The following is a 27,866-nucleotide window of genomic DNA, read 5'->3' on the forward strand; positions in this document are numbered from 1 at the left end:
TAAGCTACTACAAACGCACGGTATCGTAATTTTCGTCGGTAACGAAGGAGTCAACAATTACCACAAGTCAGTCGCCATTTTATTTACAACGTAACGTGACTTGCGCACTGATTCTATTCGATCATCGACTCCAGGGAAATTATCGCATGTGCACGAGATGAAAAATTGTATATTTCTTATAAAGAATCGATTATAAATCAATTGTTCCACATTTGTGAAGTCAAAGCTCGTGACATGTCAATACTGCAATTGTCCCACTTTAGCAACAATGGCTATCTGTCGCAACTTTAATATATAATGTAGGATTATATTATACGCTCCCTGATCGACTCTTCCTTGTACTTCCGGCAGATTTAATGAAGGCTACAATGGCGGTTGCATTTCCGATTTCCCCATGAGATGGAAACTGCTTGAAGATGGCGACGGTGACAGCTCTCCCAGCGTCCCATCACCTAATTCAAGTAGTGAACGAGTCGAATTTGAGTAAAATCGAGAGGTGAGTGCGACCAGACGATTGTCACATATGTTGATGGAAATATTCGCATCGTTAAATTGACAGAGTAATTTAACCTCGACGATTTTTGCCCCGTCGTAGGACGAGCGGGTTGCACTTCGCTATGTTGAATGTATTGATCTGTCCGCAGCTTCCTGAACGACACCGCCTATAGAGAAGCCATAGAGAATTCTTCCAATTATAACACAAGACTATGCAGAGAACGAAGACTGCGAATGCCCTTCCTCGACTCGCAAACTGGTAAGTAGATGGAACCAGTTGATTACTTCCTGTGATTATTGTCATTAGTTACTGGATATCTTGACATTCCCGTCATTCCTGTCTTGGTTAATCAATGGCTATTGATAAACGAGTTTTTTCTAACCACAGGAGTCGCCCAAAATCACTCGGCTCTCTTCATGTCGGCTCGAGAACGAATCCCAGGCTTGATGCATGGTCAGGTATATACTTACCCGAGCAAACGATGGCGGAAAAAGCGGCGACAGTATCTGATGCACTATCTTCACCCAAAACGAGGCACCCGAGGGGATATAGATGACGGAGTCGAAGGAGCCGACGGAATTGTTGCGGGACTAAATGATGACAGCAAAGATTCTGTTGCTCTCAAAGGTTCGTCCTAATCAATATCTACTTTCCATGTTATCACATACATCTGATTGGCATCTCCTTCCGAGTGGGCGTGCAATAATTGTTGATACAATTTCCGGTCCAATTGATTCTCGTCGCTCGTTAGATTTGCCAATTCAGTACCCTCAATGCTTAAAATATATTTTAAGCCCTACTGAAATTACTTGTTACGTATGTTTCCGCAAACTCCTTTGTAGTCTTGATGTTCAACGATTATTAAGAAAAAATTATTTCAGATGAACATAGTAAGGATGCTTGGTACTATGATGAGCAAGACATGCTGGACATGGATGCCTTCGACGAACCCGATCCAGACAGTGACTATGACTACGAAGAAAGTTATAGTAGTAAAAGACGGAGAAGAAGGCCCCGAGGTGGAGCCCACCATCCTATCAGGGGACATCCACCCACCGTGGACAGTCCTGGGGCCAAAAGAACAAAGGTGAGTTTAATATGCAATGTATTGCTTCCATCAGTTTTTTATCGAACTTATTCATACTGGAAAGATACTTCATGGATTAAACAGTTTAGATATATTGAAAACTTTATACAAATGTCGAATTCATTCGGAGCTTCGCTCAATGAACAATCTGTTGTTGTTGATACAGGGTGGAGGTCGTGGGAGAAAGAAAGCTAACTACGACAATGCCGACTCCGATAAGCCTTTCGTTTGTGACCGTAAGTTTAACCATAGATATAACTACAAATGATCACTTCCTGTTGTTTTCATTGAAACAAAAAACAAATTATTATTATTATTACTGCTACTACCACTACTACTACTACTACAAAAACAACAGCAACAACAACTACTACTACTATCACTACTACTTCTACCGTTTATTGTTTTGGTTTTAAGTAACTAACGCAATGCGTTGCAAAATTTGTTAATCTTATTCTATTATTATATTTTTACCATACTTATCAACTATTTGCAAGGTAAACAAAGGAATATATGATATAATATATACTAGGGAAGAAAAGCAAGAAAGTAAATCATAATCAAAATAAATTCTTAAAACGTTTAGATTAACACACTGCGTAATTTTGCGTCGGGGAATGGAGTATTTTATTTAATATTTTATTGTCTCGAAAGGTACTCTTCTAATTGACATTAATTCCCAGATGCTTTAATGATAAAAGTATGAATTCAATGATACCAACTACAACATTACTCACAATTTTTAAAAAATAACAGACTAATAAAAAATACTAATTATGCTCTGATGTTCGTGTGAAGATGTCAGTTAACCGGCAAACTATTCTGCTTGACTGCTTTTCATGTTTCACACTATTACAATTTCTCGAATCGCAACACTTCCAGGATTTCAATTAATCGGCATAGAGAAATTAATTTCGCACTGCGTTGATTACATAAATAGAATCGATTGGGTGATAGTCTTTGCAGTTTATCAGAAAGACTTTTGAATAAATCAGTTTTGGTTTACACAACCACCATATACTTTTTGATTCAAGCTCTTCGAATTAATTCAAACGTACCTTGCATCTATTTTCTGTTTAACAATAACATCCTTGTTATGTATTCAGTTTAAAAAAAAAAATAATAAAGACGTTTTTTTTTCTAATTAAATGATCAGCGAATCAGTTTTAAATGGTGAAAATGAATTGCTAAAAAGTCCACCTTTTCGTCATCCCGTGAATCAAATCTAATATTTTTAAGGGTAATCGTTGGAAAAGAAAACGTCTTTTGGAACACTTAATATTTGCAAATAACTTTACCAAGCGAAAACGTAATGGCTCGCTTTGTAACGATTTAAAAACGTAGGTATTTTCAAGCATCAAGCCTTGCATCGTATTGGTTTTTGCTTCTTGGGCTGGAACTCTTTCACTGCTTGTCCATAAATAGAGATCAATGATCGGTGGATAGGGATGCGTATTAGTGCGGAAAGTGTGCAAGTGATATCCCTGATAAAATTATCCTCTGGCTTTCGTCCTCCAACCCCTGTCAAAATTGTTCAGGAAATCAATTAAAACTTGTTGATGAAGAAACGACATGAATCAAAAAAAGAAGAGAGAAAATATCTGGCCTGTAAGAAATATTGGTTATACGTTGAACGTACTTTTTTTTTCGCCGGAAAACAGTGTTTGCACTTTTACAGTGTGCGGCGCTCGGTATAAAACCAGACCAGGTCTGGTATACCATTACGGTCATTCCCACTCTACCTCCTCTGGCGATCCTGCTAAGGAACCAAGTCCCAGTCCCGCAGATGTTGAATCGTGGAGTGCAGCTGATGTCAACGCTTTGGACCAGCCAGGTTGGAGCCAGTATCAGCTCAGTTTTCTCACCTCCCTTTCGTACCAATAACCCTTCGATATTTCCATCCTATAACGTTACCTGGTTGACTTGAACTCGTACGAGCTCAACTCCAGATTCACGTCTTTCCCGTTCACATATCATCGTCACGTTTCTGGCTACGTCCAAACACTAGATCGGGACAAACCCGCATGGGCACAAAATATGTTACCTCATCGTGAATTTATTGCTGGAACATCGTGATGATCCGTGTTTGGTCGGCGTTAGAATTTCACCACCCCTGCCTTGAATCGATGTTTTTATGCGTACTCGTGTTGCGTGAGTGTCTGGTACGTGTGTGTTCTTCGTAGAACCTGTCATTCTGTCTTCAGCATGCTCTTCAGCTCAACGAATAACAACATCAATTATTTATCTTTTGTTTGCTCTATCGGACCTTTGAAATGAAAGGGGCTGTTATACAAACACCTGCGAAAAATAAAGAAAACGCGGGTGATTGTAACGCGAATCATTGACGAGTACATGTAAAATATTTGAGTCGCCACTATAGCTTGTTGCGTATATATTGAGTTTGGAGTATTGTTATTAGATATCGGTTTACATACCGCAACCTAAATGTGCGGAAGGTGGTGGAGAATTTTTTAAATTGCAGCCTGTTTGTTTTTGTGTTCGATTATTTATTTATATTTGTGATATGGTTTTGATTCGCTAGATGTTTGAAATAATTTATTCAGTTTAAAAGAACGACGCGTTATTTTCCATTTTGCAAATAACGCTTGCGCGACATCGAGTATAAAAGAACAAGAAAAATGCCTGAGACATTCCCGGTTGACATTTTATAACTGAATAAATTGTTATTAAAGTTTTAAAAAAAAAGTCGAAGATAAGCTATCAATCGATCTGTGTGCATGGACGTCGGTTAGAGACGTAAAGCGCAACTGGGTATGTGGTCGGTTTGTGATTAGGTGGTACGCGAAGGGGTCGTCAGAGCACTGCTTCGTCGAGCAATCCGACCCCACCACCTGCAGCACCTCTGGCTAATGCCGGAGGAGCAGCAGTACCTCAACAGCAACAACAACCACCATTGGCAGTTCAATCGTCTGCTGCGCCATCCTCCCCCACTGTACCGACTCCCAAGGACGACCTACAGTCGGCTGTTCCTTCTCCGGGTACTGCAGTTCCTTCTCCTTCTTCAGCAAAGCCCGAAGCGGGTCCGACGACGACGACATCGGCGCCGAGCGGGGAAAAGAAAGTAGGAAAAGCTGCCCAGCCGTCTCCTTACTGCGACTTCTGCTTGGGCGATGCTAGAGAAAATAAAAAAACTGGTGGTTCAGAGGAGCTGGTGTCTTGCAGCGATTGCGGCCGCTCAGGTAAGCCAGAGGAAAAAACTAAGCGCAAATATGCTAGGAGGGCTAGTCACAATTGACAAAGAAAAATAGTGCCCTAAGTTTAATTCTTATAAATGATTTTGTCATTTCATTCCTTGACGAGGATCGTCTTTCCATTGCGCAAAGAGATTATTCGTTTCACTGAGAATGCTTTCAGATTAGAGACTTGAAAAAAAACGAAAAAAAGAAAAAAACAACAAACAGAAAATAAAACGTTTTAACTAACGGCACTCGTTACTATCACGCTATGCAATAGCTAAATACAACTTGATAGAAATAATAAATAAATGAAAAGAAAAATTAAAATATGAATTAAGAAATTAAGAAATAATATAGAAATTTTTACTCTTGGTATTCGGGTTGTTTCGTGCCATGCAAACTCTAATTCGCAAACATTATTATTTTTGGAACATTAATATAACTCGAGTGATTATCTAGAGTAAATAGCCCGCGAATAATTTATTTGCGAATCAAGTTTTGCTTAGCAAGAAATAGCTTTCTAGATATATAATACTTACATCTGATTAGATTTATGTGGAATTCATTTCTCTCGTCTAACTAGCTTTGTCAATGGTCTTCTTTTTTTTTTTTTTTTTTTTCAACCCTAATACATTATTAACATGTGTATAAAATCTTGTTTTTCTACGAGTCGCAAAAAAGTACCAGAACTTTCCAGCAATAATATACAATGACATCGGGAGGTGCAATGATTAAAACAAAATATGTACAAGTCTTAGATTAAATGGTTACGAGCTTTACATATATAATTATTAATTTCATTTTTATCCGTGCCCAGTAGAACGGTGTATTCGATTAACTTTTCTCCAAAGATTGTGAACCGTTCATTGTCGACTTTTTTTAAACAAATGTACCATCCTGCGTTTTATAGGTTTCAAGCCCTCGCTTTGAAACTTGACAACTTGCCGGAATCATATCGATCAAACGCGGGACCAAAAGTATGAATTTGTCTCTAGCTCTGTGATGTATTTCCGGCAAGTTATCAGGCTCAACTTATAAAATGTAAGGTAGAGTGTCCAGTTTCCTTGTACGTTGGCTAGCCGAGGCTTGCTGTCTGTTAACGTGACTAGTCAAACTGGACGAGGTCGAAAAAAGATTGACGGTATTATTTGAGACAAAAATCCCTCTTTTCTATCATGTTGTTATTTAATTTTTTTTTGTTTTTTTTTTGTTTTTATCTTTACTCTTTATTTCAACTGAAGTTTTGGGCATTAATTCTTCTCAATTGCAAATCAACTGTTATTTCCTATTTTTGTTTTCGTTTTTCTTTAAGCTTTTATTGTAGTGCATTCTAAGGACGAGTCATACAATGACACGTGCCAATATTTATTAGAAATATTTAAAGTGTGAAGTGTGGAAAAAGAGAAAAGACGAAGGAATATCATTTACGATAGAATCTCAGAACGTATTTGCGTTTATATCGAGTCTTCTGATTATGTAAAATGTTACATCTATGTTATAAAATACGAGACGGTACGTTAGGCGATGACTCTGTATGGTTGTATCGACTTGTAAACTATTTCCACCTTACCTGGACTCGGTACAAACTTACGCGCGTCGTGACAAAGATATTCTCTGGCTAGGCTCCGAAAAATGTAAGCTTATATCAATGTAATATCATATGAGTTATTAGATACAGCATAGACGAATCAATGTCGAGGGAATGTTGGAGTAAATTTTACTAGGAAAATTGTAATTACCGCAGTCATTGTATCTATTTAGCAGAACGCCTTTAGAGCTAAGAAGCATTGGCGACAAGCTTTTTTAACATTGACTCTTTATCGTTGTTCCCTTGATACTCATATGTTATATAATATAACGAGCATGCCGATAGTTCCTCCTTGTTGAATAAGATTGACGAATTTGTTATTAGGCAATTTTAATTGAGCAATACCTACGAGGCTTACAAATTACAATATTTAAGTACCCGTAGTTTATAAGTATGCAACTGTATGAGTCGCGTACAAGCGATACAGAAACCCTAGTGTGTGTGTGTGTGTGTGTTGAATGTACGAGAGAAGGACGGAGAGGGAAATAGATAGAGAGACAGAGAAGGTGTTGTGCGAACGAAAATGAAAGAGTGACGGTGTGATAGAAAGAAAAAGCTATTCTGCGACGTTTATATTGTGCTGCGCAAGAAAGAACGTGAACTATTCCAAGGTACGCCCCCGCTATTACTTACCACCTATTACTCCAAATAATAATAACGGTATGTCCAAAACGCAACGTCAAAAAACATTGCAACGCAATAAATAAAATTAAAAAAAAAAATAAAAAGAAATTTTGTGCGGAAAATATGGTAGCGTTTTCTTCATTATTCTGGACGTTTTAGTGCTGAGGAAAGGTGAAAGAGTTGTGTATATATATGTGTATATATATAAAAATATGTTTTTGTGACTAAAGGCACTTGTGAACAAATTTATGGAAACGAGTAAAAGCTGCTCTAAGTACGTGCGTCTCATTTATTCATATTTTACACAGAATCGATTCGAATTTATAAAAATTAAATTATTATTATCATGAATGGAAAATGATAGCTTGGAGTTCACTGTTCTTCGGCACAAAATAAATGTCCCGGTATATAGTACCTTTCTGTCTGTCCGCTGATCCTCTTCCCTCCTTAATATCCCCTGTCGAAAAAAACCAAACGTTCTTGTTATAGGCCATCCAACTTGTTTGCAATTCACCGCAAACATGATCGTCTCTGTACGCAAGTACAGATGGCAGTGTATCGAGTGTAAATGCTGCTCCATATGCGGTACATCGGACAACGATGTAAGTATTATTGCCAAAAAGTGGCAATACTTTTACTGTAAAACAATTACGTTTTCTCAAATCAGTTTTTGGTTTCACTTACCAAATAATTTCGACCAGGATCAGCTGCTGTTTTGCGATGACTGCGACCGCGGCTATCATATGTATTGTTTGGCTCCACCTCTCGCATCTCCACCGGAGGGTTCCTGGTCCTGTCAACTCTGCCTAGCCGAATTCCATCGGCATGACTAATTCTGAGCATGTACGAGGGAGATAGTACATCGGATCTATCTAACGCAATCCTAGGTCAGCTAGTAAAGATTTTGAATTAGAATATGAACTGCGATTCATAATTTACCCTTGATAAATTTACCCCTGTTTCTATTGAATGGACAAGTATTATTTTTATTCATTAATTAGAACGAATCCCAAAGCTTGAAAAATTAATTCGTATTTAATACGCGATGCGTGTTTTCAATGGCAGCTAGACGTATTTTTCAGGCAATACTTCGGGAAGATTGTGAAACTTTTATTTCTTTGTTTCTTTCTTCTTTTTTTTTATTATTATTTTAAACATTTAAACATGTAACATTTTAGCTGTACGAACTTTTAATCAAGGCAATAGAAAGATGTGTCACATCGATATGAAATACTTTGATGAATCTTCAGTTCTACTCTTCTAATTCGGAATCTATTTTATCGCCTAACAACAATTGAAACTTTGGTCATCTCTAATACTATACGATATTTAAGAAAAAAACGCTTGAATTCAATACAATTTGGATCTCAGACTTTATACTACTTGTCATAGCACAACCTTGCTAATAGTTTGAAATACGTTGAATCATATGAAATCTTATTGAAACGATATGATTTAAAATCTACAAAGACCTAAACGTTACTAACAGTTCGGTAATAATTGATAAAACAATAGATAGATAGAACGTTGTCTGTTTGTCTGTACGTACCATGATACTCAAGCTTTTACACTTAACAATGTTGTAGCTACTGTTAGCAGCATAGATCTATTACAGTAACTAACGCAATATTTGCTGAAAGAAAAAGTATATTATTATATTATGAATTACGATACGATCTTCTTGGTTGTTTAGCCCAGTATTTTTATATTTTATATATCGAGTGTACTTAATTTAAGATGCCATGGTGATTTTTGGTGCCCATATTACTATAACATAGATCCTCCTTCCGTTTCAGTTTGGTAAGATTTTGAGAGAGAAAAAAGCAAACAAATCACAACAACAACTGTATACACCTATTATAGTAGCGCAAAGCTCGTTTTGGTACTAAATTTAACAAGATTCTTGATTTAATTTTCATACCATTTATTTCTAACGTGATGTATGCAATTTTAAGTAATAAAAAGATTGGTTTATACAGACAAGAGTGTGGCTTATAAAGATGGAATTAGTTTGGATGATTGTGATAGGAAAACGACGTTGCCAAGAAACTGGCTTGATTCTTGCAGATAAAATAAACCCGATAGTGTTCGAAGTTGATCGAAATAATTCAGAAACTTGATCTCATTTTGCATTACATGGTTCGATTTTATTAAAAATGATTACAATAAATCTACAGCTACAATTCGAATGTTAAAGTACGAGATAAGTGTTGTGCAGTAACTTGGTCAGTGTAAAAATGTTTCAAAGTTCGTTAGCGGAGTTTCATATTTCAACAAGAATTTCTGACAGCGATTTCCGACGAAGATTAGGCACTGTTGCATCTCTGGCTGGATAACCAACCGGAAGTAGCAGTGTTAATTTCTCAGATGCAGGACGGTTCAAGAGCTTACGAAGCGCAGGTCCACAATTCAATGGAGTTGATGTTAGCGTCACCAATCCAGTGCTCTGAACACGCAGTAAAACTTAATGTTATAAACGATTGAACAGTGATGAGGAATAGATGTAATTTCACCCGAGTTTGCCATTACGAAAATAAACTTTCAACTTGTGTGTAAATTCGCACCCCCAACTCATAGATAATGTTAAATTCCCATAAGAAAGAAGTTGAAGGTGTGTATTTACACCCAATTTGAGGGTTTTTTCTGTGAGGGTGGCGTTCAATGTAAAATAAGATATTACCTGTATTGCTGTGAGAAGTATACCACAAGCAATAGAAACACTCATTTCGTTGTAATAGTGAATCTTTCTCTTTCCCTCAGGCCCGATGCTGTACATTTGTTTAAAAACTAAAATCAGGTACGGCGCGATGGTCAAATATTCCTTAATCCAATCGGTCCGAAGCGGCTGTAGATCGGTTGTCCATTTTTTTCCCATTCTTTTTTTGTAATTAATTTCTTCCTCTTTCTCAACAATTTCCCTGATTGCAGTCTTTGTCCGAGGGTCTGACACCGCCACAAAAGTCCAGGGCTCGGTGTGCGCTCCACTGGGAGCAGTGCCTGAAATTCGTTCGCAATCAGCGTCAGAGCCGTAATGAATTGAACAAAATCACTACGTACCGGCGGATTTAACAATTTCCTGAATTACTTCTTTCGGCACAGGATCTGGACTGAAGAATCTAATAGTACGTCGAGCAGAAGCGACCCGATAAAACTCCCGCGCCCTTTGGATTAGCTCCTCTTCGGAAGGCCTTGTGTAAACGTAAAGCACATGTTCCAGGTCCTTGGGTAGAGCAGGTTCGTCATCATCGTCCTCAACTAAATGTTCTCCATCATTTTCATCTGGAATTTCATTAGAAGCGATTGGCGAGTGAGATTGGAAGAAATAATCTCACGTTCATCTTCATCGGTTTACCTGATCCTTGCTCATCGTTCAAGGATTCCGGTTCACCCTTATCCTGTTCCAATATCTTCCTGGCGGTTTTCGCTACCCTCGACAATCGAGCCAAGGTGTTGAAAAGAAGAAAAGAGACTAAGCTGATCAGAAGGTAATGCCAGTAATTGGCAAAGAACGGAAGGCTCTGCAAAATCATGTCGCTTTCAATGGCAGTGATATCCACGTACGTATATGCCAACTGTAACGTATCAATGATTTAATCATTTCCAGACTATTTCTCCTTACTGGTTTTTTTTTATTTTTCTTATCAGCAAACACGTTCCGTTTACCAAGTGTATATTATCAACTTGTGTAAACGCGATTGTTCGCTTCGGGTCGCTGTCTCATTCATTAAAGTCAATAACAATCGATTCGATTTAGATTTCCGAGCTCGAGGACAAGTGTGCTTTACATATCCTACTATTCATACATATTATATATGCGTGTCATTATATGGTGTGTACAGAAACAGCTGCACCGTGATTCAGAGGAAATTTGTAGCCGCTGTAGGTACACCTTCAAGGTGAGACAAGATTAGGCGGTAATTAGAGCCGATCAGGATGACCACGTGAGAGCGAATCTATTTTTGAACGAGAAACACGACTTCCGTGAGTGCGTCGTTCGCTAGTTGGAACTAAGTTTATCTGCTGGTGAAGAATTGCCGAGTGATTGATATGCAGATCGAATGAAACTGTCTTCCGAATCTGCGAATAATGCGGGATATCATTCGCAATAAGCGATGAAGCTCTGATAGTGAATAAAAAGGATAGAAATAATACAGCAATAATTAGAAAACAGCGCGTAGTATAGTTGGCGAAATAGATCGTAGATGGCGAGAGGCTAGCGAATAATAAAAAAAAAAAAAAAAGGAAAACAAAACACGACGGAGCAGAAAATCCCAAGACCGAAAGATTGAGTGAGCCTGTAGGAGGCTGCATCGACTCATTCGGACTTTGTTATTTAACAATGGGCTAAACCTCCATCCGCTCGATATCGTGTTAAAAATTGAAAACATGCCTTCGTTTAACTCATCAAGTGATAAAATCAGATCGCAGCGCCGAACGAAATGTCATTGTAGCGTCAGACCAGAACCTTTCGAGCTTAAGTGACAGGTAGAAAAAAAACATGGCCGCCGATTGTCATGTGTTTTAATATCTGGACCGAATAATTAACCAGTTGTTGTTCGCTTGTGTCATTCAAAGTTGAGGACGAATTTCAATTCCAACCTCGAAAGTGATCTGATTCGTTTCTCCCGTTGAATTAACTCTGCGCGTGTCAAGTTATCGCGATATATTCCCGTACGTATAGAAGACGTGTATTCTATTTGAACAGGATAATTTACGTCGAATTGTACGACGGCAACGACGACGACGGAATCGTAAAGGTTATTTACGTACGATTTTTCCAACTCGTCAAAAGCATGGGTATAAATAACTTGGAAAATCTGCGGATTGACGCGCAGTGTCAAAAGTATCCAAGGTATCACGCTTTGTCTTTATTTCACGCGTTTGTAACTACGCGGCCCGTCTGTGCAATAAGAATAATTTCAAAGTAAAAAATCGGCGGAAATGTTCGTGGTAAACGAAAGGTGTTTATAAATTGTTCCTTTTCTTTCCTCCTAATTTCCCATACATATTATACACGTGTATTCTCTTTTCGGCAAGTTAAATTATTTCCAAATCATTGATTCCGATAACATCGTACAGTTCCTCGTTATTCTCGGCGCGTTTTGAAGAGAGGAAGTTGATAATGAAAGTCCGGCGTAAACACAACCAGGGAATGAACGGCAAAAACCCCGTGAATAACAAACACACATAAGTCGAGAAGCGAACGGTTCGCCGCAAAAACGGAAGAAATCTTTATCAGCTAAATACCGTCGAAGCAAGTCGACGACGCCAAGGCGCGGCAAGTAGTTATAGTCTGTAAAATGGCGTCTTAAAGGAATGCAAGTATACAATTCGGCTCCGTGATTTAATCGTAAACAGTTTTTGGACGTCATTTGTTTGCTCGGTTGTTCGAAAGCGTAACCGTACGAACAAAGTGCGGGCGGGAGATAATCCGAGAAAACAACAACCACGGACCAAGAGGATGACGGAGATGGACGTCTCGACCTCCTGCAACGCCACCATGCAGCCACCTTCCCTACCCCCACCCGATAAACACCACCTCGCAGCAGAGACGGAGATGACCGTCACCCACGTGCTGACATTTGGTATTTATTTTTCGCATTACTGTAAACGTTCTCGCAGGCATGTATTTCCTCGTGAAAATTTTTTTTTCTCGCATGCATACTCATCGCCACAGCTCGAGCGCAATTAAGCCCGTCGGCGACAAAAGCGCTGCCGCATTATCGCCAACTGTGTACTTTTCTCCCCGCTGACCGCAAATCCTGGAAAACACGCTTATCGCGGTTACCGTCAACTATTGTTTCGGATTACGATACTTGGGAAATATTTGTTTCCAATCCTCAGTTCCCTTTCCTATGGTCAACAGTTGTAATCGGATTTAAATTTACTGTCGTTGCAGCAGCGGTTTGCGTAGTAGATAAGCTGAGCGAATTATCCAAACTATGCGCGACAAATTGAGGATAATGAGTCAGCCGTTGTAACACGAGTGTCGAAATTTTTCTCTCAGCGACAAATACTCGATAACAATTGAACGATTACATAGCCAATGCTGCTACTACTACTGCTACTACTATTACTACTACTCTACTATTCCGTATAGCAAATTATTGCGTAACGATGAAGAATAAGAAGAAAAAAGAACAAAACGCTAGTTATGCAACGCTCGTTTGATAGCAGCTGGCGCCCCGGCTCAGCTGGCGTAAAGAAGAATCTCAGGGTTATACGGTTACCTCAGGCCGCAGACCTTCCGCTGCTGGCGATGCAAAAATTTATACCATCGAAAACGCGTATTTTTCGCCACCCGTTATCACTAGTTATAAATATACCGTACACCTCCTCCTCCTTCTCCTCGTCGAACGGTATCTCAAAAGCGACAACAATACATCTGCACAATACGTACCGCCGCCGAGCCAGCCAACCAACGATCGCGGAACGCTGTACGTGTAACATCAACAACAACAACAAAAAATACAAAAATACAAAACAAGCGATAAAAATAATCGTAATCCGTAACACGCGGCCGGTGACACTGATAGCGTTACGGATCTTATCTCTCAATTTCCAACGCAGCAGCGACAGCCAGTTCAGACATAATTCCTCCCCACCTCTACCTTACCTCGACGTTGCTGAAACTCCACACCCAAGTACGTGTATAAGAACTCTCCGCGTTGCCCTCGTGTTTTCCAAATCAGCTGTTAGCCGTCGCTCGCTGGTCCGGGTGGGGGGGCGATTCGCGTAGAAACGACAGGGGTGGGGGTACAGAATTCGTGGGCAGTCCTCCTCACGCTGCGCCGCCTGTCATATCCCTCACCCCCCACCCCTTCGCCTATATTCCAGCCCTCGACAGGCGGGGGTGTCTACGGTCAGTTGCCATCGGGACACTGCGCCGCGCGTCGCGTAGCGGTGAGCGTCTGTCTGACCGTTACGGTATTTTCGCGTATCATTGAAAGAGGAATTTGTTTTCCCCGATCGTTCGGATTCGTGTAATTTCGATTGAACTTGTTATATACACAACTGGCTGTACGTGCGTATGTGTTATACGCCGTAAGTAATAATACAGCGTCGTTAATTTTGTGGGTTTTAATTTATTTTTTTCTTAATATTGTATTATTTTCTTCTTATTACATTCTTCTTGGCCGATGAAATAGAACGTGGCTAATCATTGGACGCGAACGTCTGGCCAGAAGCTTTTTTAGACTATCTACGTCTGGAAACGAACGAGTTCATTCCTTGGCGATATTACACGAGGAAATTGTTGTTTGTGGAATAATTGAAACGCGTGCAACGATAATTGTTCGAAGTTTGGATAATGTAATCGAAGGAGGAACTCTTCTATAAATTCGCAAGCACCTGTGAACGAGAGGTATAAAAAACAAAAAGAAAAAAAAAGTGTCGCGGAGTTTGGCAGCAGTGAAAGTGGGGCAATTCCGTTGTCCGTCGTTGTCGATATATTCGAGGGGGGAAAAAAAAAACAAATCTCGGAGTGTCGGGGTCTCCTACGACGTCTTCTTCTTCTTCTTCTTTTTTTTTTTTGTTTCGTTTTTTGATTTTACTTTTCGCCTTATCACGGTACATGCTTCCGCTTTACACAGCGTATCAACACGGCAGGCACTCACACACGTAAGAGACACGGCTCGTGAAGATTGTGACACGCGTTGCTCGCAAGTAGTATATTACTACCACCACCTCCTCGGCGCGTATATAGGCGTAATACATACGCCTGCCTGGTACACACGGGTCAATTTCTCGAGTCTAGACTAACAGACTTCAGACCCAGGAGTCCCCGACGTCCTTCGCAATCGTCGCAGCGTTTCGTATATACGTATATATATATATATATATAAACGCCGTTCGCAATGTCGAGCGAGACGACGGCGTGGAGAGGAAAGAGGGATTAGATATTATACTTGCTTACTTGCTTATATACATCGTACGACCGACTACTACTCGACGCGGAGACATTAAGAAGGCTGCTTTTTTGCACAGGCCCGGGGGGACACCCGATGTAACGCAACAACAACCGCGGAAAGTTACTATATAACTTACAGGGAAAACAGGATATATATATATATATGTGCGTGTGTGTGCGAATGCATACACACGTAACACCTGACTCTAATCGACGAAGCTAGTGCCGATCCGACGTGCCCGAAACTTGTACGAAACGAAAAGAGCAAGAGAAAGAGAGAGAAGGACGTCAAGAGGCAGAGAGAAGAGTGGAGGAGAGAGCAGCGAGGTTGAGTTGCGGTTAAAAATAAAATACATTTTACTTAGTATAATACGAGGAGGGACCAACTTGGAGAAGTTGAAAGTGCATACGAAATTAAACGTCGTCTTTACGGAGGGACTAGGAAAGTCCGAAGAAGAGGACGACACGTATCGTGTATATGTACGTATGTATACCATGTAACGTGTGAATAACAACAAAAGATACCACGTATTTTCTCTATAAATTGACGCAGTTTGACGTATCGTTGAAAAAACTTGGTTGTACCTAGGCGTTTGCAAAAGTAAATAAATAAACAAATAAATAAATAAATCTTCGACATCGAGGTAAAAGTCGACTTGTGATGAGTGGTGAAAATAAGCGGAGCTGCCGTCTCAGCTCGGGCGAAAAAGAAGAAGCAGCCCACTGTTACAGTCGCGATTGTCAGAAGCACGCGGTCGTTATCGTAGTCAGCTGACCTGCAGCACGCAAGAAGAGATATATTACATCTCGACTGACTGACTGACTGACTGACTGAGTTACTGCACTGGGTCGCCTGCGTCGTTGTACAGGAATAAACAAACAGCGTTTCGCGGTCTGTAACAAGGTCGAAAAGCAAGAAGAGGAAGAAGAGGTCCGGGACGATGAAGAACCCGGAACACGAGAGCGGTTATTTCGAGGACGGCAGCGACGTCGAGATCATCGGAGAGTCCGATCGTTCAAACTCCGGGGGATCCGGACGCAGGGGGATCAAGTGGACCTCGGCTGCATCGGGTAGATCCGGAGGATCCGCCGGATCCTGCAGCTTGGCCAAGGCCATCAATGAGTTGGACGTTAGAGATTCGCCCGCGTCGCCGGAACCCGTAACGACGGAAGACGACGAGGAGGAAGACTACGACGATGAAAAGGACAACAAAGAGGACGACGACCACGACGACCGCGACGACGACGTCGGCAACGATGACGTACTTTGGAAGAGGAGACCGAGAGGTGAATTGACCTTTGTCGTCGATCGATACGGAAAATAACTAACAACGCATGTACATCGTCATCGTCATTAATCCGTTTCGTTTCAAGTTCACCGTGATTTTATTGTGCGTTTAGACCGAGCGAGCGAAATCACTGTCCAGGAATTTTTCAATATCGACGGATTCGTATTATCCAACCAGAGTATACAAACACCCATTAGATATGCGGTATATATGTATATATTTACACACACACACACACACACACAACGCCTGTATCTGCGGAGAGTTAGTTGCTGGAATCATCGATTCGCGGAGCTCCGGTTTTACCTTCGATCGCGATTCCCGTCAGGCCACTTTCCAACTTTTTATTTCTCTTTCTATTTTCTAAATTCATTTTTTTATTTTTTTTTTTTATTTTTTCAATTCATTTTATTTATCGGTTATCGGGTACATATTTACGTATTGTAAGATACAAGCAGAAATTTATATTAAACATCGGCAAACCTTGGACGACGAGAAGCGAGTGTAGATAAGAGAAAATTGTAAATCGAACCGAATCGGCGAGTTGGGAGGGGAGTTTGAAACGAGGTTGAAGTTGGTCACGTTATCGTAAATGAACATTGGGTGGGGATTGCTATTTTCTTATTTTTACAATGATTTCTCGAATGAACTGAGATTGTTAAATATGAGTATGTTTTGCTTACTGAATTTCGGTAACGTCACTAATTTCGACACGTTATGATTATTTGAGGTAACAAGTTTAATTTTTTGACCTCGAAAAAATAAATCGGTCTAAACTGAGTTTTTTTTTTTCGTACATTCTATGTTTTGTCGTTCGATTCAAATTGAACTCGAAGCGAATGTAGAGCCAATAAGCTGAACGGTAAAGTCCTTGATGACTTACAAGAAGTGGTAAAATTTCTGAATTAACTAGGTCTTCGGTCCTGTTAAAGCTGAACAATTTAGGTCCCGTTGACTTAAAGGAAATGGCAAAGTTTTAGGATTAGCTGGGTCTTCGGTCCTGTTAAAGCTGAACAATTTAGGTCCCATTGACTTACAGGAAATGGCAAAGTTTTAGGATAAGCTGGGTCTTCGGTCCCGTTAAAGCTGAACAATTTAGGTCCCATTGACTTACAGGAAATGGTAAAGTTTTAGGATTAGCTGGGTCTTCGGTCCCGTTAAAGCTGAACAATTTAGGTCCCATTGACTTACAGGAAATGGCAAAGTTTTAGGATAAGCTGGGTCTTCGAACCGCAAAGAACGACCGCTAACATTGAGTCAGGATTAGAGGGGTGCAATAATAGCAATCGTTTTCGCGCAGGTATAATTATCATTCTAACTATTAGCCTTAAAGTTCCTCCTCGGAAAAACCTCGGAAATTAGGAGGGAATTTTACGGCCCCGACTTTACGCCGAATTGTTTTATTTGGGTCGGCTTTGTGTCCCAGGTGATTAGACCGTCTGCCGCATGTTCTACGCGCAGTCATTCTCATTCGTACAATTCGTACAGGCTTGTTATATGCCTTATATGTATATATATATATATATATATATTAGTGTGGTCGTTAAAAATTAAAATCTTTGCGGCGCCCGAAAAAATCCTTCCTTCTGATGAGAAACTACGGGGAAAATTTTGCTTTTGCGATTTAAACAAAAATAACACGTGCCGACGGCCAATTGAAGTTAATTTTTCGATAAAATTATGGTTTTTTTTTTTAATTTGTCTCAGTAGTTAAGTTTGGGTAAAAATCATCAAAAACGGCTTGTAGAAAATTTAATTCTCTACAAAATTTTTTTTTTATCACCATATTTAGAGCTAAACAGCTAAAACAGAATTTTTAGCTCTAAATATGGTGATAAAAAAAAAATTTTGTAGAGAATTTAATTTAAAAACAGCTAAAACAGAATTTTTAGCTCTAAATATGGTGATAAAAAAAAAATTTTGTAGAGAATTTAATTTTCTACAAGCCGTTTTTGATGATTTTTACCCAAACTTAACTACTGAGACAAATTAAAAAAAAAAACCATAATTTTATCGAAAAATTAACTTCAATTGGCCGTCGGCACGTGTTATTTTTGTTTAAATCGCAAAAGCAAAATTTTCCCCGTAGTTTCTCATCAGAAGGAAGGATTTTTTCGGGCGCCGCAAAGATTTTAATTTTTAACGACCACACTAATATATATACATATATGGTGTCCATGCTTGCCGTTACATTTATACATTTCGTTTCAATACTCGAGTATATAATATAATATTACGCCCGATGCGGTTCAGAGAAGACGTTTGTGTATTACAATATATACCGGTCAGTCGGTATACGCATGCGTCAGCGGTATTCGGAGAGCAATAAATGTTGAAACAACAACACAACAAGCACGGGAGTATCGGTGCAGCAACGGCAGCCTTAACTTTGAACAAACAATTTGAATTTCGAAACCGTAAGTCTCCCCGAATATCGACGACGGTCGACGTTGTAAATACTCGCCGTGTGTTCGTGTGCGTGTATATATGCAAAGACAGTCACGTTTGATTTAACGTATAGAAAATTCAAACATATTTGAATATTTTCGCCGAAATGTAATAAATTGACCGGAATTTCGTTGATTCTCGGTTGTTTTGTTTTTTTTGTTTTTTTTTTTTCTAATCATTTCATCGTCGCAGGATGTAGATTCATTCGCTTTCTTTCTTTCCAGGGGCACCACCATACGCGAACCTTCGATCCCCACCAAACTCCCACAATTATAATCGCTCTTACTTTATACCATATCACCGTAACTGAGCGCATCTTTCGAGAAAGTTATACGAATATAAATAATTAGCGAAATACACGTGTGTATATATGTTGTGCGCGTTTAACGTATGCCTATACATATGTATAAAAATTGTGTACCATACATGCACACGTGATGTACGTATGCATGCACATACCTATACACGCGTGACCAAAATGCTACTAAACAGACTTGCGAAAACATATTTTTACTCTCAAAGATCCGTCCGATATTTTCACGAACCATGATGCACGGCATCTGTTTCTTTTTTTTTCCACGTCTGTTTTATTTCTTTTAATTTATTCTTGCGACTCTCTCTTTCTTTCTTTCTTTCATTCTCTCTGTCTCTTTCTCTCCTTTCCGCAGTCAGTGTGCTTCTGCTGCTGATGCGAGTTATCTATCACGTCGCCGCAGCAGCAACAATAGCAACGCGACCCATCTTTTTCACCGTATTAATATTATATGTACTTATAACATTGTACCAATTCACGTACATGTGTATATATATATATATATATATATATACATGTGTAAAATATGTGGAACGCTAACTTACGAGTAAATATTGTATAATGTAGTACAAACCATTGGCATAGATCGAGAAACTTGTACAGAGAAGAGCGAGCGCCTATCTCCGAGGACAGGGATATAAGACGACGCGTAATAGGTTGAACTTCGTATTTGTTAACGCCTTATTAATTTAAAACGATGTGAATATAGCACCTGCTGTTAATTCTTTTTTTATTTTCCGTTTATCTACCGTGGATGGCATATACTCGCCGATACCGCACCATGTATTTAAACAACAAGTTCAGACTTTGACGAAAGGTTGCGTAATAAGCCCGAGTATGTCGCGATGTGTTACTGCATCATACTTACGTATGTCTCTCTGTGTATACGCACGTGTATGTGTAGTTATACGCATACTACGTCGACGGCGATGCGGAAAAACGGAAGGACGCCGCGTCTGTACGGGTTTTTTTCCCCTCTCTCTTTTTCGTCCGTTTCATTAATTTAAAGGCAAAAAAAGAAAGAAGGGAAAAAAAATGTCTACTCATCTCGCAAAATAATTTCATTCAAGGTCGAAACTCTGCGTGCGTATTACGATACGTGAAATATATCTACTCTGGGTCAACAATGCGGAGATGATAGTAATACCAATGGTTGTGTGTGTGTGTATAGAGTGCATTCGCAGTCACTGCAGCAAGCTTGGTTCAAGCTCTACAACCTGCGGAATAAAGAGGATCGTTATTGAAAAGGCACGAGCGACGCGAGAAAGGCGAATCCAAGAACCTGCGGATAATTGACAGGAGTCAGGATCTCGATTCTGACGACTTATTTTTTCACACGTGAAAATAAGATTCTCCGATTAAATCTACCATCTCATTTGTCTAGATTGCGCTTATCGCCGTTTTCGCGAGTGAAAAGTAAGCCGTCAGAATCGGGATAACGAATCTGTTTCTCGGCTTTACCTTACTTTACTTTACATTACCTTTTTTAACTTTGACTTTGACTTTAATTTTGCCTTACCTTACCTAACGCTACGCCGCTTCGGCTCACGGCTAACAGAGGAAGGAAAGACGACGACAAGAAGCGCAAACCGCACACGAGCGACGTTCGGTCGGTTCATTCGAGGAACCGAAAGAAAGTCGGTCCCGTTACGAAATAGCGAGTGAATGCCGGCAATCTGGGTCAAGCAAAAGCGGAACTTCTGCACTGCTGCGAGCACCGACTCTCTGTGACTCTCTGCTGAAACACACAGTCTTCCATGTAATTCCCCGCAAAATTTCTTCGCGGTTTTAACGTCGTTTCAACCTGTGCGTTTCTATGTACTTACAGTAAGTTGCAGCGTTACGCTCACCTTGCTACCGTTGTAACTACCTGTGCCGGTTCGTTGATGCTGCTGCTGCTGCTGTTGCTGCTGTTTCGGCAGTCTCCGAACCGAAATATACCGTTCGTTCGGTTCGCGTTAGTTCTCTAGGTCGGGGTCTCTTATTCGGCTCTTTCGTGCAACACACGCTCTCGATCGCATCGTATTCGTTTCACATTCGTTTGCATAATTTTTTTTTTTTTCTTTCTGTTCTCTCTCCACTACAACACAAACTTATCAGGTATCGGTTAATTTACCTGGACGATGCACCGTGCACGTCTATCTTCTAATACAGATATCTATAACTAACATACACAAACGACGACGGACGACGATCGCGGTGTTATAATAACTGGGTCAAATTCTAGGCAAAGCCGCGTGTATTTTGTACTGTATACACGTTCATCCTCGCCTATGTAGCCACATAAATCGCACGTGTAGGTTTACTCGTATGTGTGTACGTACGTACGGACGTAACGTGGTGGGTACCTGAATTCGATCATGGCCGCCGTCACCACCACCTTGACACAAATCACGAGTCATTTTGCGAAGAGCGCACCTCAATCTCGCCACCTTCCCCTTGCCTTCGCGTGTTTTTCTCCGATGGTGCGGTGCAGTTAATTTTTGCTGGTTTCGATAAATAAATTGATATACGATTAAAAAAAATTACATATATATTATACACACACACGCATATGTTGCAAAAAATATCTTCCAATCTTGATGTTGTTATTACGTACCTGTTAAACTCGCATTATTTATACTTATACATAATAATATTCCACGTACTACAATTGCCTTCCTTTTTTTTTTTTCTTTTTGTACGATCTTCCCATTTTTCTTCGATTTTATGTACCATCGGATATTTAACCCACCTTATACCTGACCATAATCTGATTGATTTGTCGGTTTACCGTCGCAGTGCGCACATTCACGAGGCTGAAGTTAGTTACGTTGTTGCAATTATTCGCTTTTCGGAAAAATCGTTATTTCGCAATTTCAGGGATGTATGAAACGCAGTAAATTATAATGAGGCCTAAACTTATTCATATTTATAAGAATCGACTACCTACTTAAAAGTCGCTATAAACTTGCAAAATAGCGATCCCCCCCCCCACCCCTCCGATGTTTCGTTACGAACTTCAGTCTCATGCACATTCGTCTGTATATCACACGAGATTGAAGTTGGTAACGTTGTCGTAAGTAAACATTGGGGAAAAAAATCACTATTTTATATTTACGATGACTTTGAAGGAACGAATATTTCAAAATATACGAGTATGTTTTGTTTTATTTTACGGTTTATCGAATTTCAAACAATACCAAAATCACGAAGGATGGTAACGGTTTTTCATCAGCATGTTATTATATTACACTGTTGCGTATTGTTGATTGTAATTGCGACATGCAAGTATTATTGGGTATATGTGCGTGAAATTGGATGTCTTATTACACATTTTTTTCATTTTCTCTTTCGTCGTCATACATTATAGGTATTACAAACTGATGTACCTGCCTGTGCAAATACCTCTTTCTAATTGATTTCGATTTCGCCTGTATCTCCGTCATTATTTTTGTGTACACAAATACACACATACGCACGTGTATAGGTATGACTCGCGTAACTATATTTTGCGCAACTGAACATTATATTACAGTAACGACTAAGAAAAGGTGAAAAAAAAAAAAAAACAAGAATGAAATGACAAATAAAGTACACAATAAGAATAATGGTAGTAATACAAACCCAGATTCACGGAATTTCGACACTTTGGATAAATTGACTTATCATCGTGAACTTAAATATCGATGGTAGGTTTTTTTTTTTTTTTTTATTCTTCACATTGTTGCTTCGTATCGTTTCTTTTGTCTAACGCAACCGCTCGGCACGTTGCTGCAGCAGATCGTATAAATACAAAGTCAGACGCAGCGAGTTGCGCATTATTGCGTATACATTACACCTATACATTCATAATGCATGCGTGAACGAACGGTCTCATTTCTAAAAATTTTACTCTCTACTTTCTATTTCCTTCTACATATTTGATAGTTTTTCTGTTTATTCTCAATTGCGTCGATAATGTAATATAATATGAATGTGTAAAAATTCACAACCATTGTAAATAATTATTAATTCTTTTATTCTCTTCTTTTACAGTCAATTTGGCCGACAGTGGGGGTCAAAGGATCGATATGTCTCACTTTGACCTACTGAAGGTTCTCGGAACCGGAGGTCGGTATACAAAATTTTACGATATAATTTTTAATTGAAATGGAAATAAAAAAAAGTACGCTGTAATTAAAGGAAGCGATAATTCTTATTCGTGACGAATGACGTATGTTTCAGCCTATGGTAAGGTCTTCCTGGTTCGGAAGAGGACCGGGGCCGATAGCGGACGTCTGTACGCCATGAAGACCCTAAAGAAGGCCTCGATTGTTCAGAAAAAAAAGACCACGGAACACACGAAGACCGAAAGACAAGTCCTCGAGGCTGTTAGGGATAGTCCCTTCCTGGTCACGCTGCATTACGCTTTTCAAACAGACGCAAAACTCCATCTTATATTAGGTAAGAACGAATTAAATTTTACACAACGATGATATTTGATGTGTCTTTCATGTTTGTCTTTTTTTTTTTCTTTTTTTCTTTTTTCTTTCCGAATTCTTTTCTCTAATTACGATGATCGTCGATTCCAAAACTAATTAATTATAAATAAGCAATACGTGAAGCACGCATACATAATACATCATGTACTGAATTAACGGTTTGGCCATCGTCTAATTCGAGGACTTTAGATGGGCGTGATAACCTTCGACGGATTCGTTTTTACCTTGAAGTAGAACGCGCGGTCGCAAAATCGATTTTTAATCGTAAAATAAAATTTCTCAATGTTCTTATTTTTGTTTTTATTTTAATTGTGTTTCTTATTCTTTCTTTTTTTTTCCAGATTACGTTAGCGGCGGTGAATTATTCACTCATTTGTATCAACGGGAACATTTCACGGAAGACGAAGTTCGAGTCTATATCGGTGAGATAATACTCGCGCTGGAACATCTACATAAGGTATTGAAAAAAAAAAAACAAAACGTAAACCTTCGCTTCGTTTCATTTATTTTCTCATCTTTTTTTTTTTCTCACTCTTGACCAAGGTAACTTTGTTTATTGAATAAAACGACTTAATAATTTTTCTTATATTTCTTTCAAATACTTATTGAAGCCCTATTTACGCAAAGAAGTATACTAATTAGGATATATTTGTTAAAAATGTTTAATCTTATACTTGTTTTTCTTTATCCCTCTTTGATATAGCTTGGAATTATATACCGTGACATTAAACTGGAGAATATTTTACTGGATCACGAGGGCCACATAGTTCTTACAGATTTTGGCCTCAGCAAAGAGTTCCTTCCTCATGAGAGAGAGCGCAACGCCAGAGCCTACTCGTTCTGTGGTACGATAGAGTATATGGCGCCTGAAGTTGTTCGTGGAGGATCTGCTGGGCACGACATTGTAAGTAGTTTAAATAAGCAAAGATCAAATTAAAGACGTCATACGATTTATGCGATTAGGTATTAATTTAATGCTTATTTTAATATTTTTTAATTCGATGATCCTACACAGGCGGTCGACTGGTGGAGCGTTGGCGTTCTGACGTATGAACTGCTGACGGGTGCCTCGCCGTTCACAGTTGAGGGGGAGAGAAATACTCAGCAAGAAATATCGAAAAGAATATTAAGAACGGAACCTCCCATTCCTGGGCATCTCAGTGCCTCCGTTCGCAGTTTCATAACAGGCCTTCTGGTAAAAGATCCTCGACTAAGGCTCGGCGGGGGGCCTGAGGATGCCAAGGAGCTCAAGGAGCACGAGTTTTTCAGCAAAGCTTCACCCCCCTTCAGTTGGGAAGCTCTTGAGTCTCGACAGATTACCCCACCTTTCGTACCCAAGATCACTCACGAGCTAGACACAAGTAATTTTTCAGAGGAATTTACAAAAATGGTCGCTGCCGATAGCCCTGCTGTTGTACCGCCAAATTATGACAAACTCTTTCGGGTAAGAATTGCCTCAAGATATTGAAAATTATTCCAAATCAAGATTGTTTATAAATTTGCTTTGAATTTAGAGTAAAAAATTATGTTTTCATCTAATTTTTGACATAATGACTTGAAATTTCAGGGCTATTCATATGTCGCGCCATCGATATTATTCGCGGAGAATGTGATCAGCGAGGATATATTCAAAAACGTCGAACGGACTACGAATGAGGATCAACACCATCGTCCATCGACCTCAGACGAGTTAGCCTCCCGTTTCGAGGAATCAGCGTTTTTCAAAACGTATGAGCTCGACCCTAGAGAGGAAGCGTTGGGCGACGGAAGTTTTTCAGTTTGTCGTAGATGTAGGCACCGTAAATCGCAACAGGAGTTTGCGGTGAAAATAGTTAGCCGAAGGGTTGACTGTGGAAGGGAGGCGAATCTATTGAAGATCTGCCAGGGCCATCCGAGTATTGTAAAACTGATAGACGTTTACAAAGATCGAGCGCATACCTATCTAGTAATGGAACTTTTGAAGGGAGGTGAGCTGATGCGGAAGTCTCGTTCCTTCCCCGAGACTCAGGCAAGTCGAATAATGCGCCAGCTTGCCTCAGCGGTAAGTTTCATGCACGCAAAAGGCGTCGTACACCGGGACCTCAAGCCGGAAAACATAGTATTTGCCAACACAGGCGATGACTTGTTGGTCAAGGTGGTTGACTTTGGGTTTGCGAGAATTAAACAAGGCCGCGAGCCTCTTCACACTCCCTGCTTCACGCTTCCCTATGCAGCGCCAGAGGTTCTTGCCAGGCAAGGGTACGACGAGAGCTGTGACCTCTGGAGTTTGGGCGCCATCCTTTATTCCATGCTTTCGGGACGGCCACCATTCCGTACGGATTCACCGGATTTTGCATCGCGCGTCAAGACGGGTGACGTGGACTTCGAGGGAGAGGCATGGCGAGGTGTTTCAGCATCGGCGAAGAACGTTGCACAGGGTCTTTTGACCACAGATCCCAATCGGAGACTCACTGCCACCGAGCTTGTTAATCACGAGTGGATTTTAGGCTCAACTACACCTGCCGCCGCACCAATAGCCGGATCCTCTTCTTCTTCTACATCAGCCTCAACCTCAACGAGCGAAAAGGGGCAGAGCTTTAAGCTGAGGGAGGTCGATTCGGCAAAGCTTGCGCAAAGACGAAGGCTTCCCAAGCGGTCCACATCGAGTTCCGCGTCTTCTTCGGCTTCCATTGCCTCCTCGAACGCCTCGGTTCAGCTACTGCAACCACCCAGCGCGAGCACCACCGTCGCTTCCGCCTCCCCTGCGCAACCCAGTGCTTTTGACTTTGGCGAGGAAAGGGTAAACGAATATCTCAGTTCTTTGTCTTCCTCGTCCGACTCGAATTCGCCAAGAATAACTAGCCGGAAGACTGAGAGGTCGGATCACCCCGGTGGCTCCAGAGCCAAAAGACGCAAACGCGATCATGACGACGTGATTCTTCAGCAAGACGATAATGGAAGTGGTAACGGAAATGGAAGCGGAAATGGTAGCGGAAATGAAAACGGCCCGATTACAAGATCGAGAAAACGAAAGTTGGATCTAAATACAAGCGGTTCTGATAGCTGTGTCGAATTTATCGATGCAACGACGAGCCCTGGTAAAAGAGATACAATTGTACACAGAAAACAGAGAACTGGAAAACGGCCCAAGCGACTACCTACCATAATAGTAGAGTAAAAATTGCTTGTAAGCGTTTGGTAAGTTAAAGCTGACGATTTTACTCGTTTTTGTTTCCTATGCATTTTCCGTGACGTAACGCTGCTGCCTTTGGGAGTTGATCGTGCAAGACGCGGATATCGCACCATTCCTATCTCAGTACTTTTAGATTCTTTGTAAATACATGTAGGTAAGTGTTGATTTGAGCATCGCCATTGTCGCCTACTACATTTTCAAGTGGCGTCTTTGATCAGTTTATGAAGTGAAGCTGTTGATTTTTTTAACGGGTAGGTAGGGTAAATAATAATAATACTAACGACGACGACATAGGTAAAAAGAAGAGAGTGAAGTATGAAGTTATTTTTATTGTGGAGTATGTAAAAAAAAGAGCATATCTAAAATTTGTTTATCTTTTCTGCAATATTATAGTTATGCGCGCGCGCGCACACACACACACACACACACACGCATACACACACACCACGCACACATGCACATGTATATGATACATGTAATATATACATCCACATATATATGAATATAGATGATGTATAATTCTTGGGTTTTCTGTGATTACATGTTGTATAAATGAAACGTTGTATCGAATCGTTGACAATTGTTTAATACACACATACTGTGACTGTGCCTCGGGTATACCCAATTCTGAGAGTATACGGGAAAAACTTGGACTGGTGCCGTGTTAGTTGATACTATTTTTGAATCGTTATTATCGATAATTTAAACTACATTCGTGAAACTAAAATGTTACGGCTTTTTAAGAATTACTTTCGATGACGGTTTCCAGTCACGTTTCCCAAAACTCTTGACGAAAACTAACTGAATGCTAGAATATACATGTAATCGAGCTGGCCTTTTTGCCTTCGGAAAAAAAAAATTATAAGCCTGTTTTACCACTTACCTACATATTAATTAACACGGGATTGCCGCGATTGTACGACTGCTGTAGGTAACGGATAAAAAAAAAATAAAAAAAATTATATATATAAATTAAATTTAAAAGACATAAAAAAGAATAAAAACCAATAAAGTAAAAGAGTAATGGGAAAGACTGAAGAGGTTGTATAAGACCAACTCAGGGAACAGGCATGCTTACAATAAAACGTCTTTAGTTATCGATATACGAGAGATACAGGTTCTGCAAGGCTGTACGCACACCTCTGCCAAAGACGACTGAAGCAACGTTACACTGTAAGACCAAACGAAAACAAACAAAAAAAAAAAACGAAGTAAAAAAAGAAAAACAAAAAAATCATGAAATCAATAACTGTAACAATAATAATTATTATAATAATGAT

General features: G+C 39.9%; 3 protein-coding genes across 13 annotated transcripts; 2 read left to right on the top strand and 1 right to left on the bottom strand.

Moving 5' to 3' along the window:
• The first annotated feature begins 88 nt into the window (after positions 1-88).
• Positions 89-8,975, top strand: d4. 4 transcript variants are annotated; one of them, XM_046635547.2, is made up of 10 exons: positions 89-167; positions 352-496; positions 645-754; positions 884-1,123; positions 1,378-1,583; positions 1,750-1,819; positions 3,262-3,417; positions 4,379-4,783; positions 7,482-7,594; positions 7,694-8,975. In XM_046635547.2, the coding sequence occupies exons 2-10, from the start codon at positions 417-419 to the stop codon at positions 7,823-7,825; spliced, it is 1,512 nt and encodes a 503-aa protein (XP_046491503.1). In that variant the 5' UTR covers positions 89-167; positions 352-416; the 3' UTR covers positions 7,826-8,975. The 4 variants fall into 4 exon arrangements, with proteins under 4 accessions (XP_046491503.1, XP_046491505.1, XP_046491504.1 ...); XM_046635549.2 differs by lacking the exon at positions 89-167 and having other exon boundaries at positions 4,610-4,783; XM_046635548.1 differs by lacking the exons at positions 89-167; positions 3,262-3,417.
• Positions 8,976-9,112: 137 nt separating this feature from the next.
• Iyd (Iodotyrosine deiodinase) lies at positions 9,113-19,549 on the bottom strand. 6 transcript variants are annotated; one of them, XM_046635558.1, is made up of 5 exons: positions 19,526-19,549; positions 10,345-10,564; positions 10,050-10,271; positions 9,673-9,989; positions 9,113-9,438 (listed from the first exon to the last, which is right to left on the bottom strand). In XM_046635558.1, exons 1-5 carry the CDS (start codon positions 19,532-19,534, stop codon positions 9,256-9,258), a joined length of 951 nt encoding a protein of 316 aa, XP_046491514.1. In that variant the 5' UTR covers positions 19,535-19,549; the 3' UTR covers positions 9,113-9,255. The 6 variants fall into 6 exon arrangements, with proteins under 6 accessions (XP_046491514.1, XP_046491516.1, XP_046491515.1 ...); XM_046635560.2 differs by lacking the exon at positions 19,526-19,549 and adding an exon at positions 13,609-13,818; XM_046635559.2 differs by lacking the exon at positions 19,526-19,549 and adding an exon at positions 13,393-13,556.
• Positions 12,444-27,820, top strand: LOC124223515 (ribosomal protein S6 kinase alpha-5). Of its 3 annotated transcripts, XM_046635544.2 has the most exons (8): positions 13,855-14,036; positions 14,141-16,188; positions 22,969-23,043; positions 23,158-23,376; positions 23,756-23,871; positions 24,118-24,318; positions 24,430-24,858; positions 24,982-27,820. In XM_046635544.2, the coding sequence occupies exons 2-8, from the start codon at positions 15,843-15,845 to the stop codon at positions 26,569-26,571; spliced, it is 2,976 nt and encodes a 991-aa protein (XP_046491500.1). In that variant the 5' UTR covers positions 13,855-14,036; positions 14,141-15,842; the 3' UTR covers positions 26,572-27,820. The 3 variants fall into 3 exon arrangements, with proteins under 3 accessions (XP_046491501.1, XP_046491500.1, XP_068993937.1); XM_046635545.2 differs by lacking the exons at positions 13,855-14,036; positions 14,141-16,188 and adding an exon at positions 12,444-12,577; XM_069137836.1 differs by having other exon boundaries at positions 13,855-16,188.
• The last annotated feature ends 46 nt before the right edge of the window (positions 27,821-27,866 follow it).

This window comes from Neodiprion pinetum, chromosome 7 (assembly GCF_021155775.2).
Source record: "Neodiprion pinetum isolate iyNeoPine1 chromosome 7, iyNeoPine1.2, whole genome shotgun sequence".
In the NCBI taxonomy this organism is placed as follows: domain Eukaryota; kingdom Metazoa; phylum Arthropoda; class Insecta; order Hymenoptera; family Diprionidae; genus Neodiprion; species Neodiprion pinetum.